This window comes from Orcinus orca, chromosome 2, assembly GCF_937001465.1.
Source record: "Orcinus orca chromosome 2, mOrcOrc1.1, whole genome shotgun sequence".
NCBI lineage: Eukaryota > Metazoa > Chordata > Mammalia > Artiodactyla > Delphinidae > Orcinus > Orcinus orca.
The window spans coordinates 85,579,041-85,594,793 of NC_064560.1; the positions used below are offsets into that span (position 1 = coordinate 85,579,041).

At 57.1% G+C, this 15,753-nt stretch overlaps 1 protein-coding gene across 3 annotated transcripts; it reads right to left on the minus strand.

Moving 5' to 3' along the window:
* Window positions 1-233: 233 nt before the first annotated feature.
* On the minus strand, window positions 234-6,755 carry ISLR2 (immunoglobulin superfamily containing leucine rich repeat 2). 3 transcript variants are annotated; one of them, XM_004276291.3, is made up of 3 exons: window positions 6,455-6,755; window positions 5,363-5,476; window positions 234-3,926 (listed from the first exon to the last, which is right to left on the minus strand). In XM_004276291.3, the coding sequence occupies exon 3, from the start codon at window positions 3,916-3,918 to the stop codon at window positions 1,675-1,677; it is 2,244 nt and encodes a 747-aa protein (XP_004276339.1). In that variant the 5' UTR covers window positions 3,919-3,926; window positions 5,363-5,476; window positions 6,455-6,755; the 3' UTR covers window positions 234-1,674. The 3 variants fall into 3 exon arrangements, with proteins under 3 accessions (XP_004276339.1, XP_033295945.1, XP_033295944.1); XM_033440054.2 differs by lacking the exon at window positions 6,455-6,755 and adding an exon at window positions 6,057-6,340; XM_033440053.2 differs by lacking the exon at window positions 6,455-6,755 and adding an exon at window positions 5,925-5,949.
* Between the last annotated feature and the right edge of the window lie 8,998 nt (window positions 6,756-15,753).

A 15,753-nucleotide genomic window follows, 5' to 3' on the forward strand; every position in this document is an offset into this window, starting at 1 on the left:
CTCACTTCCAGCCTCCCCCATCCCACCTGGTTTCCCCCCTCCATTCCGGAGCTGGAGGCACCAAGAGCAGGCACCAGGTGCAAACACCTGGTAAAAATCACAAGCCAGTCAAACAAAAAATCACACAAAGGATCCCAACGGGAGGATCCTATGGGCTCCTTCCTTCTGCTGTTTCCTCCTGCATCCTCCAGGCTTCCTCCCCCTGTCCCCCGACAAAGAGTCACCAAGGCCAGTTCAAATCGATTGTTTTATTGACTGTTTACATACAGACGCCTTTAGAAAAGGGTGCGGACTCCAGGGGGCTATTCTGCCCCGGGCCGCACTTGTGCTGCGCTCCACGGACAGGGCTGGTCCCGATGCCCCAAACCCCCCACCCCAACCCTTAGGCTTTTCTGCAAGAAAGAAAAAAGACCAGCGCCCGAGTCGTCGCGCCGCGTCCCCTCTCGCCGCCCTCCCTCCCGCCCGCCTCCCTACACTACCCTTGACACACTTTTACAGGACACAGACTTTTCTCCTACAGAGCACGCTCGTCTAGGACTACAGCCGCGCAAATGTTACTATTCTCGCGGAAGGAGGGGCGGGGCGGGGGGGGGCGCGAGGACCGAGGGCCTTTTCTCCATCCGGATCCCGCCGCACGGTCACGCGCAGGCTTTGTGCGAACCGAGACACTCGCCCCTCACCAGAGACCCGGTCCAGGAGGCCGGGGTTGGCTTCCGGCGCCCCTGGTGCTTCTCGAGCTGAGGTCTGGGCCGCATGCAGCAGCGGAAGCGGAGCTGTCGAGTCTCCAGAAATTCCCGACTCACCTACAATGAAATTGGCCCGGGACCAAGGCCGCACCCTCCGCGGAAACAGGGCGCGTGGTTTTGCGGCGCTTTAAGTTAGGAGAGAGGGCGAGAGAAGACGGATTCCCCCCATCCCCAGACACACACACACCCAGTTTTCCCAGAGGCTAGCAAGGGAGTGTTAGCACCAGATCCGGAGTGTCACTGTCTTTGAAAACAACGAAAATATGAACATCGGAGCGCGGAGCTGAAAGGCGCCGCAGGCACCCGGCTCGGCTCCAGCTGGTCAGAAGCGGAGTGGGGGACGGGGGACAGAAGCTTTTGGTTCCCAGTCATAAGGGGGCTTTGAAACTAAAAACTGGGGAGTTGCCACAGAATCCTGGCTTCTGGGATGTGCACCCCGGAAAGGGCGGAGTAGGGGTTGAGGCGGGACCCCGTAGCGCTCCACGCTAAGGACATCTGGGGGACCCGGGCTGACCCCCGAGCCACAGCATGCCCATCGGATGTTTCCAAAGTCTTCTCCCATTTCCTCTGGCTTCCGAGCCCACTGTGGAGCGGGCTGGGGGCGGATTTCCGCAGATAATTGCAGTGGGAACGGAGAGGCTTGGATTTCGCCTCACGGTCAGCGGGTGGTGTCTTACACAGGGAGGGAGGAGCGGGGAACTGTGCTCGCCATGGAGGGGAATTCAGCCCTCGAGGACAATGACCGTCGTGGATGGGACTGGTAAAATCGTCCCACTCCCCACTAGAAGTCCCCAGTAGTCAAGGTTAGGGGGTGGTAAGGGGGTGGAGTAAGTGAAAGTTGGGGGTCATAAATCCTGCCAGCCCAAGGCTTCTGCTCCCAGGCACCCAAGGTGGGGGATGGGAATGGGCTGCCAGACGGGCTGGGGGTTCAGCCCGCTGTCTGCCTGTAGTTGCCGTTAATCTCCTGGGCGATGTTGACCGCTTCGGCACCCAGGGGCAGCCGATCACTGTACTCGGAGCCCGCCTCGAACTCCTCTTGGTTGGCCTTGGACTGGCATTCCGCCAGCGAGCAGGCCGCCAGGCTCTCCTCCCTCTGCAGGTCCCCACCTGGGTCGCCCTGCTCTGCTTCTTCGTCAAGGCCCTCCCCGGGGGTCTCCTCTGGCTCCTCGCCGCCCGCCTCGCCGCCTGCAGGGTAGCTTTTCTCGGATTCGAGGTAGGAGGCACGCGGGTCGAAATCGGCGGCGATGCGCTTCTCCATGGGATCCGGGGCCTGCGGCCTCAGGATAAGACGGTAGGGCTTGCCCGGGTGTTTGGCCAGCAGATGGCAGCAGGCGGCGCCCAGCAGGGGCACGGTGGCCAGCACCAGGAGGAACACGCTCACCGCCACGATAACCAGCAGTGAGGGCAACTCTTTCTTGGTGGCGAACACCACTTGCACGTGGCAGGCCTCGCCTGCCAACGCCAGGCACACGGAGTAGTTGGTGCCGGGCCGCAGGCCACGGAACCAGTAGGCGTTGACGCCCTCCTCTACACGCGACCACTGCACGGCTGCGCCGCCCCCCGCCGGGCACAGATAGAGCAGGCGCAATGGCCGCCGTCCGGGCCGCCCTGCTCCCGCAGCCCCGCCGGGCCCAGGGCCCCATCTTGCCGCCAGTGGCGTCAGTTGCACCCGCGCCTCGCGCTCCGCCACGTCCAGCGCAATGACGCCCAGCTCAAAGACATGCGGCTTGAGCTCGGCGCTCTGGTTGAACGCGTGGTTGGACACGTACCGCGAGGGGTCCCCGTGGCCACAGCGCTGCTCCTCCACCGGGTCAGCAGAGACCTGGTCTTCCGCCTCTTCACCCTCACCTGCCTCCTCGTCCCCCTCCGGCCCCGCCTGTGTCTCCCCGAGGATGCTAACCCGGCCCAGGCCTTGGCTTTTGATTTTGCCCTCGGGCTTGGAAGGTAGGACACTGTTGCCCCGGGTTTTGGCTGTGGACTTACGCTCAGAGGTTGGAGCCTGCCCATCAGGGTCTCCCCCTGAGCCAGGAGCGTGCTTTGGGGGCCCTGCAGCTGCCACTGCCACGCGAACTGACGTGGAGTTGGCACCCAGCTCGTTGTGCGCACGGCATGTGTAGATGCCTGCCTCCTTGGCACTCAGGAGGGGCACCAACAGGGAGCCGTTTGTAAGGGCCAGGAAGCGCGGGGTAGCTGGGGGCGCGGGCCAAGCGGGTGCTGGAGTCGGGGTTGGAGCCTCTGTCTGCGTTGGCCCGTCCCCATCTCCTTCCTCCTCACCGTCTTCCCCTCCGTCCCCGTCGTCCTCCCCGCTCAGGATCGGCGGCACTAACACTACGGTGCCCCCCGGAATCTGAAGCTGCCATTGCAGGCGGGGCGTGGGGTGTCCTTCGGCGACGCAGTGTAGCATGAGCGTTAGGCCGGAGCGCAGAGGGCTGCCCGGCGCCTCAGGCGGCGGCTCAACACTCAGATGCACACTGGGAGGTGCACAGGACAGGGCGGGCAGGCGGTGCACCGGCACCCCCTGCAGAGCAGGAGGAGAGGCGCACGCGATGGAGTCGGGCTCTGGTAACGAGACCCGGGTGCTCGCCGCCCAGGCCTGTAGCCACACAAGGCTGCAACCGCAGTGGAAGGGGTTGTGATAGAGTTGCAGATGTGACAGCGCGCTTAGCGCATCGAAGGTGCCAGGAGCCAGTGTACGAAGCCGGTTGTTGTTGATGCGTAGGGAGCGCAGGTCGGGCAGTGCACCGAGTGCGTCCCGGGGCAATGAGCCCAAGCGGTTGTGGTTCATCTTGAGTAGTTGTAGAGCGCTCAGGTTACGCAGGTCGCTCCATGGGAAGCTGGATATGAGGTTGTGGCTCAGGTCGAGGTTCTTGAGCTGGCTCAGCACCGCCAGCGAGCCCAGCTCCACGGTGCGCACCTCATTGTGCGCCAGCCACAGAGACGTGACCTGCGTGACGTCGGCGAAGGCCCCACGCCGCAGCACGGTGATTTTGTTCGCCGACAGACTAAGCGTGGTCACGTTGGCCGGTAGTCCTTCCGGCACCTCGTGCAGCTCCTTGTAGGCGCAGTCGGCGAATTGGTGCGCGTACTTGTCCACACAGGCGCACGGCTCTGGGCACGCTCCGGCCACTCCTAGCAGCGCCCAAGCCAGCCACAGGGCCCTCAAGGGCACCATCGCGGATCCTGCAGGTGGAAGCCGGGGGAAGAGAGGAGAAGGTGACTCACTGAGCCCCAGGTTCCCTTCCCTATCCATCTGCCTCCTCCGTAAACCCGTCTAGGGCAGGTTCCAGGGCTGCGGTAACTTTCTCCTCTGTGCCCAGGAGCCTCTCTTAGGCACGAGTTGGAGCTCAGTAAAAGTATTGGGATTCAATGCTTGCTCCCTCTCAGGGCCCTGACTTCCTTTTCTAGCCGCCTCGTATCTTGCTCTTTTTTTCTCTACCTATCCCATCAGCCTGGGGCTGAGCCCTCCACAGAGTGGGCCGCTAGCAGGTCTGCCCTGGGCTTTGCATCGAGCCCTGACTATGTTTCTAAACCTTCATTTAACTCAGTGAAAGGGATACATAGAAAGGGTATTTTTGTCCGTGACCGCCTGTCTTCCCTTGAACTCTTTGTCCCATGGCACGGCACTCGCCCACACACGCCCATACACGCCCATACAAGCGCACAACAATACAAACACACGCCCAGGCACCTGCCATCAAACCAACAACTTCTGCAGGGGCTTAGGGGTTCACAACACATTTACTAGACATACAAACACAAAGGCACCCAGACACAGACACAATATATCTGGAGACCTCATTGTTCTCTCAACTGAACAGAGCATTTGTCCAGCGTTCTCCACCACGGGGCAAAGTGCTTTCCTGTTCATTGTGAGAATTGACAGACACCAGAGCACAAGTCCTCACACAGACCAACCCACACAGAGGGACACAGGCGAGCACTTGCGCCTGTACACAGCCCTCTCAGACTGAAATCCCAGCGGATCAGCAAATGCTGAGAACTTGCTGCAGGTGGCAAGAGGCTTGTGACTGGGGGACTAGTCGGGTCCCTTTTCAGCCGCAACTGAAGCCGCCTGCCCTGGGCTGCAACTCCTAGGAGGGGAAAACCATCAGGGCCCCTCGATCAACCTTCCTTCTGAGGAAGGAGGTCCTCCGAGCTGGGACCAAGAGCAATGGAGGGAGGTCACTAAAGATTCTCGCTCCCCCCTCTGCATCTTCCCAGACGGCTCCCATGGGGGCAGGGGAGTCCCTAGCCGATGGGTCAAGGGGGCTGCCACTAGCTAATCAAGTAGAAGGTTCAAGATTCTGCCTCTTTTCTGCAGCCCACAATGCCTGAGGACAAATCCCCCCCCCCAATAAAAGATTCGTATCCGCAGTCATACAAACGCACTTAAAAACAGATTCTCCGCTCCCACTTAGGGCTCCTGGCAGGTTCGGCAGAGCCCCTCCCACCCTCTGGTCTTTGGAACCCGCGTTCCCCACTCCCTCTCGCTCCGGAGGGAAGGCCCCTCCCCTCTTCTCCCGGGTCTAGCCTAGAGAGAGCCGGCAGGGTCTGGCGCCCTGGACGGGATTTACCCCCAACTGGGTCAGCGTTACGGGGTGGTCTCCGCTGCTTACCCGCTGCTCGCCGACTCTCCGCGCGCTGCCCTCGGGCTGCAACCCCTTCTCCAGACTTGAGGTCGCGGAGCCAGGACGACAGCTTAAGGGCGCTTCCCACATCTGTTGCTGCGACTGTGGGGAAGATGGGGGAGAGGCAGAGAAAGGGACAGGTAAGTTGTGGACTCCTCTGGCCCTGAGGTCCCACTTCAGTTTTTCCTTTCGCCTCTGTTCCCCCCACCTCTCACTGGCTGCAGATTGAAGAGTCCTTGCGCGCTCCCGGGCTCAGCAGGGACGCGCACAGCCTCTCCCACCTCCCGCATCATCTACATTTGTTAAAGCCATAGAGACTTCCCCTGGCCAAGAGACGTTGGTCACAAAGGGGCGCCCCCACGCCCAGCACCCCGGCTTGGCCCTTTCCAGTTCACCACACTCCCATAACCCTCGTCCCCCCCCCCCATTTACACATCTGCAGACATTGTCACTATCCCTAATCACACGACTCCCTCCCCATTCAAACGCGTTGGCACAGACACAGACCCTCGCACCCTCCACACAGTCGCTCTTCATATGTTAGAATTACCCATCATCATGTAATAATCGCATCAATGTGTTGAGATCTCGCTACGTTCACACACATTTTCAAAGGCACACCTTCACCCGGGACGCTCAGCATTCCCCCCTCCTGTACGCACACACATTCATGCGCACTCACCCTCACTCGCGGGTCCCGCCAGAGCCCGTTAGCTTTGCTGCTTAATTGAATGCGAGCCTCTTTTACGCCCCGCAACACGTGAGACAAACCATCTTTAAGGAATTTGGGGGAAGGAAGAGCTCACGCCTGAAGGGGGAAAGCGTGTCTTTGCCTTAAAACTCTTTTTGCAAAGGCAGGCGGTGGCGCAGAGAGTCCTCGCGCGGGACCGGGTGAGCTGCGCGCCGCAGGGGTCGCGCGGACTCTTCCTTCCCGCACCCCCGCTGCTAGCCGCCTCCTCCCCGAAGCCACGTTCAACACGATGCATAATTGATAGTGTTAGCAGAGCACCTCACCCTCCCTGCTATTTTTGCCTGGCTCCGGGCAGCTACGAGCCCTGGTTTCCCCAGCTCCCACCTCACCTCTTGCCAGTCCAACCTGAAGACTAGAACGCACCGCCCTACTGGGCGCTCCCCTGCCCAGCCTCCTCAGGTCGACTCTGTACGTCTCGCCTTTTGTGGCTAAACCAGCGCTGGAAGCCCACCGCCCAGCTCGAGGGCCCGTGCGCACCGCTGGGTGGGGCAGGGCGCGTTGGTACCAGCCTCCGCTCCCAGGAAGCCGGCCCGGACGCAGCCAAGCGCCTCGCCCTTAGGACTTGCCAGCTAGGGGCGAATGGGGCTCCGGGGCTGCAGCAGGCGGCGGTATGGAAAGGGATGGTTACAAAACGTCTGCTCCTTTTGAGCACTGTGGGTTGGAGACTTCAGGCTTGAGCATCTCTCTCCCTCCTCCGCCCCCGCCATCATCTTCACGGTCTAACGAGCAAACACACCATCAACCCCACACACTATCCCGCAAAGCCTCTGCGGCCCGATACCACCCTAATGTTTCACACCCTCGCACAACAACGGGCCTCAGCAGACTCGAATATTTGCTGTTCCGGACTCTCGCTTCCTGTTTCTGGCGAAACCCCGATATTTCTTTTGGCGACAAAGAAGTGGAAGCCCAGGGATGTCGAGGCATTTGTATAAAACACGATTTCTGTTCCCCCTCAGTGCCCATGGCAGCCCTGGAGACAGAGTTGCTGACCAGAATCGGAAAAGGGGTGCAGGCTTCGAGAAACACGCAGAGCGCCTGCCTTCCCCGTTTTTTCCATAGACACTGAGCGCTCCGGGCGCACGTGTCCCCCCAGCCCTCACTCGGGCCTTGGCGGTCTCTGGAGGTGGGTCGGTTTGGGGCCTCTGAGATCAATCTTCCGATTTCAGTGTTGAGCATTTTAATGAGCTGGGGAGGTGGGGGAGAGAGACGGGTGAGGAGCTCTGCCTCTAAAGAGACCACCCGATCGGGGTTCTGAGGAGCCTTTATAAATTAAATATGAACAGACTGGCGCACACACACTTCGCATCCTTCCCTCTCTTCTATTCCTGCGGTCGCTACAGGCAGCCCAGCCATCTGGGACCAGCGCATCTCGCTCAACCCAGAATTCAGAACCCAGAACTTCATTCCACCTGCCTGTGCCTGTAGTTCCCACAGACGCCCCGGGGGAGGGGCGCGGGGGTGCCCTGAGGGAGAAGGTGTCTTCGAGGAGGGAGGAGGAGTAAGAGGATCTTGACCGTGCGGTGGGGGCAACGAGAGCAGGTCCCGGGCGGTTTGGGCCTGACTGGGCGGGGGAATGGCGCGGCCGGCTGGCCCGGCACAGACTCTTTGTCTGCGGAGCAAGGGGGGCGTCCTGGGTGTGTTGGCCACGCGTCTTGGTAATCCTGAAGGGCAATTCGAGGAGCCTTGGCCGAGGAAGAGGGATCTGGGGAGCCGGGGACCCAGCAGCGAGGTTAGAGAATAGGGTCCTGTATAGGGTCCTGGAGACTTTCCCTGGAGGGGGGAGGGGAGCCTGGCGTAAAGGCAGTGACCGAGGCTCAGGCACGTAGGCGCGCGACTTGTGGACCCTCCACCCATTTTTCACCTCTCTTTATTTTGTGTGTTGGGGGGTTCTCTTTGCTTTCGGCTAGGAGGCGTACAGGGAGGCAAGCAGGGGATAACTTGGAAGGGTTGAGGGACTGGAAGACAGAGGCTGGGGAATGGAAGGAAAAATGAGCTCGCTCACTCTCAGCGGAGAACTTCCCGGACCACAGGGACCCCATCCGCCCGAGTCCTGGGAACCTTTGGGTCCCGAGAGCCAAGAAAGACCCACGTTCCTTGCTCTTTTGCCGGGGATGCAGAAGCCAGGGGAATTCTGCAGGGAGACAGGGCATCAGGCGCCTGGAGGGCGACTAAGGGCGCAGTGGTCACCCAGGCGAGTGCGCCGACTCCCGCGGACCCCCGCAGCTCCCGCCCACTCTCCAGCAAGCGCTTTTGTTCCCCAAGCCTGCCCTGGGGAAGAGACAACCCTTACCCCCGCCTTGGACCCTGAAGAGGTCAGTGCCCGCCCTAGCAGGGCTAGACCCCGAGTCGCCCCGGGCAGAATCCGCCGAGGTCTGGGATGGGAGGTACGACTCCAGGATCAGCCTCCGAGCTCAGCTAGAAGACTGAGAGCATCTCGACTGGCGCCGCCGGGCGCGCAGGGGCCTCTAATGTCTGTAATGTTGATAATGGTACAGTTACTGAAGGGCTGGGGAACCGGGAACGAAGATAGCACCCCCACCGCCGCCCAAGCCTTTGATGGTTAAAGAAACAGACACCTAATTAGGTGTGTGGAAGTAGGGGAGAGGAGGGATATGAGGTTCCAAGACACCAGCGTGGAGGGCCCATATTTGGAATCTACAGAATCCGGGCTAAGGCTTTTTGACCAGGCTGGGGTGCCGACCCTAGATACACCCAGGGCGGAGAGCTGGAGCTCTGGGCAGCTTTTTGTGGACCTCTAACTTCGACCTTGCCGACCCGCACGGTCCCGAGAGTAGGGCGGGTTAAACCCCCCGGATCCCGGCACCAGCTACCCGGGTTCTGTCTATTCAAAGTCTCGGGCCCAGGCCTGGTTCGCGCGCTCCCCCTGCTGGAAACCGCCTGCCGGGCTCAGAGGCGCGGAGAGGCGCGGGGCAATGGCTGGGGTACCCTGGGCCCCGAGGATGGGCGGCTCGAGCCCGGGACCCAGGCGTGCACTGCTCCCGGCTCTGCATCCTGTGGCGCAAAGTTCCGAAGTGGGAGACGCTAAACCAAGGCACCGAAGCTTTCCTTCCCATGCCCACCCAGGGTGTGTCCCAGGAATCTGCAGCCTCCTCACCCCTGCCCAACACAGGCACAGCCCCGGCTTCACACCCCATTGTGTTTTCAACGCCCAGGGCACAGTAGGCACCTTCTGGATGCTCGTTGAGCAAGCCAGTAAGTTTAGTTCTCCTGGGACGAAACCGTCCTGTACTCCTCCCCACCCTTCCCTGTGTGGCGTGAGTGCTTTCTCTTTGAGTCCAGTACCCAGGCCTAGAAGCCAGTCCTTAAGTCTTCTGACTTTGCCAGGGACTTATAAAATGCCCGAGAGCTGAAAAAGAAAATCATTTTCAGTCTCTAAGAGGGGAATAGAAAACTGCAAAGTTGGAAGTAATAGATGTTTGATTAAAGGTTTAGGACATGTAACACTGTGCAGACGATTCAGTTGCACCTGCACTCAGAGCTGTACATGCCCTTGTATTTAACGTGCCAGGTGGGTGATTTAATGAATGAGAGAGAGCCCCTGAGAGTAAGAAAGCCAGGACCCAGAAGGGCATCACAGATCCCCAGCATAGCAGCCTACTCAGCAGACCCTTCCCACCTGCCCTCCAACCAGAATCTCCTAAACACACAGCTTCCCAGCTTTCAGCTTCTGGAGTCCCCGTTTATAAACACCCCCCCAACCCCTGCCAACTTCCATCTCTCCTTTCCCTCATACACATGCTACATAGTGGTTAAGAGGGAAGGTTCTAGCATGAGGCTCCACCATGTACTCACTGTGTGACCTTGGCCAAGTTACTTAACCTCTCTGTGCCTGGGGGTGGGGAAGGGGTATAAATAAGAATACCCATTTTATTGGGTTGCTTGAGGATTAAATGAGTCAATGCATGCAAAGCACCTAGTACCTGGTGCTTAGGTAGTGCTCAGAAATGAGCTTTTATTTTTTTCAACAATAGCTAGAATTAGCCATCATTATTACCTTGCAGCATTGGCTACAGGTATGATGAGATGTTCTGCAGAACCTGCTCCTACACGCTTGTGTCCTTCTTCCCCAGTAGGGGGAAAGACCTTGGCCCTTCCCCCAAATATCTCTCTTCACGCCCCCCTACACCTCCCACACACCATGGCATAGGTAAAAAATCAGAATTATTATTATTATTTGTAAAGATCTCTAGTCTCAGATACTTAAACCCAGATTCTGACATTTGCAGCTGTCACCAGTGTGCCTCTTTGGGAAGAGAGACCTGCAGGTGCAGGCTTGGAGAAAGGTTTTTAATTAAAACCGCAATCTGTTGAAGTATTTATTGGGTTCTGTAACTTTAATTATTTTCTAGGGAAATACAGAAAAATCCACATCTGCATATGGGAAGACTGTTGATTTCTAAGGAGAGTAGCAACCTGTGGCAGTTTGCTGGAGGCAACTGGGAGGAATTTCCTGAATGGTTCAAATGAAGCTCGACATTATTAATAACCTGGGATCCAGTTCATGACCTTCCTCCCAGTGCTTTCATGAAATGAGCTTAACTTTCTGGCAAGGCTCTTTATTGCCATCAAAATTAATGACAGCTCTTCCAGTGGCATCTCATGTAATTATCTGGCTCTGTGCTTGTCTCACCAAAGATGGGGAACTCCTGCCTGGAAGAGGCAACACTCCTGCCTGGGCAACGTGCTTAGCTATTCTACCCAGCCCAGGCAGGACTGGTTCCCCCAGAGTGGGAGTCCTGGGCAGCCAGCCCCTCCATGGCAGGGGGAAGCAGGGGAAGGGAGGTCAGGGAATTATTTATGATGCTTCCATCTGCAGATAACAAAATTCCTATCTCAGTGTTTTAAACTATTAAGTGTATCATCTCACAAGCAGGAAGCCAGGCTGGCGGCTTCAGGGCTGGTTGATTGAGTAGCTCAATGACATCGGCAGGCTCGGGTTCTTTCTGTCTCTCTCCTCTCCTTTAACAGGGCTTCAACTTGAGACTCATGTCCCTCAGTGTCATTGGAGGGCTTCAGCAGCAGTTGGAGTAACATGCTTATCAGTAGCAGATTAGTGGAAGAGAGAGACTCGATTCCCTTTCCAGAAGCCATCACCTCTCCTGAGGTCTTCTTGATACATATTGGCTTAGGACTCCCCATCTTTGAGCCAATCACTGGCAAAGGGGATGGAATTGATTGGCTTAGAGTAATCATCTAGCCCTGAAATGGATGTTGAAGAGTCAATCCCAAGATTCACTACAAGAAAGAAATCCCCTTGAAATAGAGGTTGGGGAATTTCAGGATCAGAGGAATCTAACATTCTATCAAAATGAATTGAGAGTGACATAATTATAATGAACTGTGGTAGATACCCTGGAAGTTAGACCAGTCTACGGCCACAGTCCGTGACGAGGGTCAGGGCTCAGTGTGTGACCAGGATCAGGGAGCTCTTTTGGGTAGACATACAAGCGATTCTCTGCTTTCATAGAATTCTTGAAAGGATAAAAATCTGTTCTTGGAAATGCCTGTGCCGGGATCCAAAGCTATTTTGGGAGCAGTGGAAGTTTCAGTCGTTAGTTGGATATTTATGAACAGGAGACTTTTCTGAATTCAAAGATGTTCCTACATGACTTCGCATCCTGAACATGTCACCGGGTCCCATGGCAGAGGAGAGAGGCACGTTACTGTCGAGGTGGAAAACAAGAGGAAGAATTCTACTGGTCTTATGAAGAATGCAGAGACAGCACAAAGGTACCAGCTTCACAAATCTGCTGCGTGATCTTAAGCAACCCCTTGGCCTCTCTCATTCTAAGTCTCTACCATTGCGAAGGTAGAAGAATGGGCTAGATGTGCTCTGGGGCCCTTCCAGGCTGCTGTCCTGGGGCGCTGTGGCTTGAGAAGCAGGTTTGCAGGTTGAATTGGGGCCTCTAGGGAGCGTCTGCCAGGGCTTCCTGCAGGAGGAGGTCTTCAGAAAGTCTGGGGATCACCGCTTACCCTCCTCCTCATGCCCCTGGGCAGTTTCTTTGTTTTCCCCACCACACTGCAGCCTGCCTCATCTCTTGAGACCGTCAGCACCCCTGGGCCCAGGAGCTAACCACCCCCTTCCCCAAACTGCTACGCACAACTCTGTGGGTAGGGGGAGTCCTGCTACAAAACACTTCCTTCACATAGTAGGAGTGGGGGGTGGGGGGGCAGAGCAGGTGATGTGATTAGAGATTAAATCTGACCAATGAATGTTTCAGGAGCCTGGTGTGTAGGCCCAGGAAGAAAGGCCAAAGCTGCCAGGAGCTCCCTGGCTGCTGGGGTGGGGTATGGGGGGGCGTGATGCAGAAGGGAGACACAACTCTTCCAGCAGTTGAGGCCACTCCTCTCTGTTCTGGGGCCCTCGACTGTCCATTGCCTGGTACCATCAGAGGACATGGACAGAGGTCATAATAAATATGTAGTCAGAGACTCCCTCCCCGCAGCCCAGTGTGGTCCCCAGCAGAGCCCACAAGGGCAGGGTCCCGGGAATCTCCTCCTCCATCCCTCAGACTCAGAGCTCTTGGAGGGTCACCCAAGGTCTCTGCATCCACTGTCCCCATCAAAGCCCATGGGGGCACATGGCGGCATGGACTAAATTGAATTTCCTCCTGGATATCTTCAGTCTCTTGCTCTCACCAGGCTTTTCATTTGTTTTTGGATGTGGTTTCCCAGAAGCAGAGCTGAGACGAGGATTCACCCACCAGTGATCTATTAAGGAAATGCTTTAGCAGAAACCAGCAAGGGAAAAGGGAAGCCACGGAAGGGGAGGAGGCCAAGCCAGGGTGTGATTTCAGGCAGTCTCGGCCTGACCCCAGGAAGCTCTAGGCATAATCACACCTCAGCTTGCCCTGATTTGGGTAGGGAAGCTTGGCTTCCGCAGACGCACAGCAACCGGACATTCGCTAGGGGCTGCCCTCGGGGATGGAAACTTCCAGGCATTTCCCTCTCTCTGTGCCTGTAGGCAATCAGTTCCAGTAGCTGAAGGACAGGCCTCAGAAGAAAGTCACAGGTATGAGCTGTCAGAAGTAAAGCACACAGAAGCAGAGGGATGAGCATGCAGAAACAGGTCTGCTACGCCATTCATTCCACAAATAGTAATTCAGTACCACCCCCAACCCCCCCAACCCATGTTACCAGGTGCCCTGATTGGCCTGGGTGCCGCTGTGAACCAGGCAGAGAATGTCTCTGCCCTAAGAGAGCTTACCAACTCCCGCATCTCCCAACATGTTCAGACATGCTATGTGGGTGAACCTTGGGGCTTCTGAAAGGCTAGCGTCCCTTGGACAGGCTCCATCTCCTCCATCAGGTCACCTGGGGCCAAAGCCGGAAGGACTCTCTGAAACCTACACTTGTCTTAGACAAAGGACAGACAGGGAGTTGTCCAGAGTTGCAGAACATCAGAGCTCAGGGCCTGGAGGTCTTCTCTCCCTACCCCTCTGCTTTATTGGAGAGAAGACAGGCCAAGAGGGAGGTCACGGAGCAGGTAGGGCCGGGAAATGCCCCCAGCACTCAGCTTCTCTGAGTTGCCCTCCCCAGGGCAGTCTGGTCAAAGGCAAGCTGAGCTCAGTGGCCATCGCTGACCTTGCTGGTTAGGAAGCCCTTGAGACTCTCTGGAGTTGTGGCCTCTCCAATGGCAGAGGGCAGCTGTTCCTGGAGTGGGACGGGTGCCCCTACTTCAGGTCTCTTGTATTAGCCCGCTGCAGTCCTCCTCCAGGGCTCGTGGGCACCAGAAGCAGAGCCATGCACATGTCTGGGAGGGACGAGGTTGTGCCCCGGATTGGAGCAGCCCTAATCACAACACGCTGCTCCCCAGCCAGGCTGCCAGCTGGGGCAGAGGTTTGGAGGAAGGAGAGCCCCGCCTAAGGTGGGTCTTGGCCCGATGCAGACGTGCCTTCAATCTGCACCCGGGCAAATCCAGTTCTAATGGCCACATCTTGGTAACAACCAGGCAGAGTTCAGTGTAAGGGGATCCAGAGCAGGCGATCAGGGGTTGGGGGCTTTTCCACTGACTTCCTGTGAGACTTTCGGAAAAGCGTCTCTCCCTTCTTGGTTCCAGTGTCCTCTTCTGTGCCTTGGCGCTAAGAATCCCTCCCCACTGCCTCAGCTGGGACAGTAGCTCACATTCTCCCTCATCAGGCCTAACCCTACCCAAATTCATCCCCAGGAGGGACAGCCTCCCCCGACCCCCCCGCAGTTCTCTGCAATGTCCTCTTTGAAGTTCCCCCAATAGGCTTTCCTGCCGCCTGCAAAACCAGCATGGACAGGCTGGGAAGGGTGAACCGGTGCAGCGCCTGAGATACCTCAGCCTGTCTCCCCATCAGCCCCCCACCCCCAGCCCTTATCTCCAGACCCAGCTGGAAACTTGATGTGTTTATTTGCTTCTCCCAGGACCTCCTCTGTTCAACCCACATCTTTGTTGGTGCTGCCAGAAAGTGACCTGCCTGTAGATGGCTGTGTCTGGTACCCAGGTCGGGGCTGAGGAGGGAGGGGACCGTAAATCCCTCCAGCCTGTAGGGTGACTCCGTCGGGGTAGAGGAGACAGTGGAGGAGGTTTGGAGAGATGGGGACAGAGGCACCAGGAGAAGGATTTAGGGACAGAGTTGCCCAAATCCTAAATGGACTGGAACCAGAAGGGAGGGAGGGGAGGGAGGAGAGGAGGGGAGAAGCCTGCAGTGCTTTCCGGGAGTCAGCAAATGCCTTCTCCTCTGTGGCGTTGGATGTATAGAGTTATTTTTTTTATTGAGGATTGCCAATTCACAAACTTTAGTGCTTTAATGACTCCTTTTTTTTTTTTTTTTTTTTGCGGTACGCGGGCCTCTCACTGCTGTGACCTCTTCCGTTGCGGAGCAACAGGCTCCAGACGCGCAGGCTCAGCGGCCATGGCTCACGGGCACAGCCTCCCTGCGGCATGTGGGATATTCCCGGACCGGGGCACGAACCTGTGTCCCCTGCAACGGCAGGCAGACTCTCAACCACTGCGCCACCAGGGAAGCCCTAACTTTAGTGCTTTATGTATCTCATTTAATCTTCACAATTTTCTAAGTATGTATTGTCACCCCCAGTTTGCCTATGAGACCACAGAGGCTAAGTAGTTTGTTCAAGGTCACACAGCAGAGCTGGGATTTCAACCAGGTCCCTCCAAAGCCCACGTCCTAACTACTACTCAGCATCCTTGCCCACCCCAAGCAGACTCAACGAGGGCACCACCACCGTGGGCCCAGCCTCACCCACCCACTGCCTCCTCTTTGGTTGGTCTGATTTACTCTAGAATCAGTCCACTGTGGTGTCAAGCCAGGGCTTTATGGCTGTAGAAATCCAGGAGAGTGTCAGCCCTCGGATAAATTCTACCCCCAGGCCCTCTGAACTTGGTCTGCACAAAGAACTCAGTTTTAGACGATCAGACAAGCGACACCGGATTTCACAATATTTCCCATCACACTGGTTTGGCTGGATAACTTTCTGGAAAATTTCTGTGGTTTGCTAGCTAGCTTTTGTAATCTGCTTGGCTATCAACTTTGGGATATTTATAATATTTATAAACTGACTTTAGCAAAGTCCAGGCAGCTGGTCTTTAAAGAATTCTTCTGGGCTGAGTTTAAGG

Bases quoted from the DNA above. Each gene is read 5' to 3' on its own strand.
- ISLR2 (XM_033440053.2), bottom strand. The intron at 3,927-5,362 runs GTAAGCAGCGGA...TTCCACCTGCAG, and splicing joins GGAGAGTCGGCGAGCAGCGG to GATCCGCGATGGTGCCCTTG.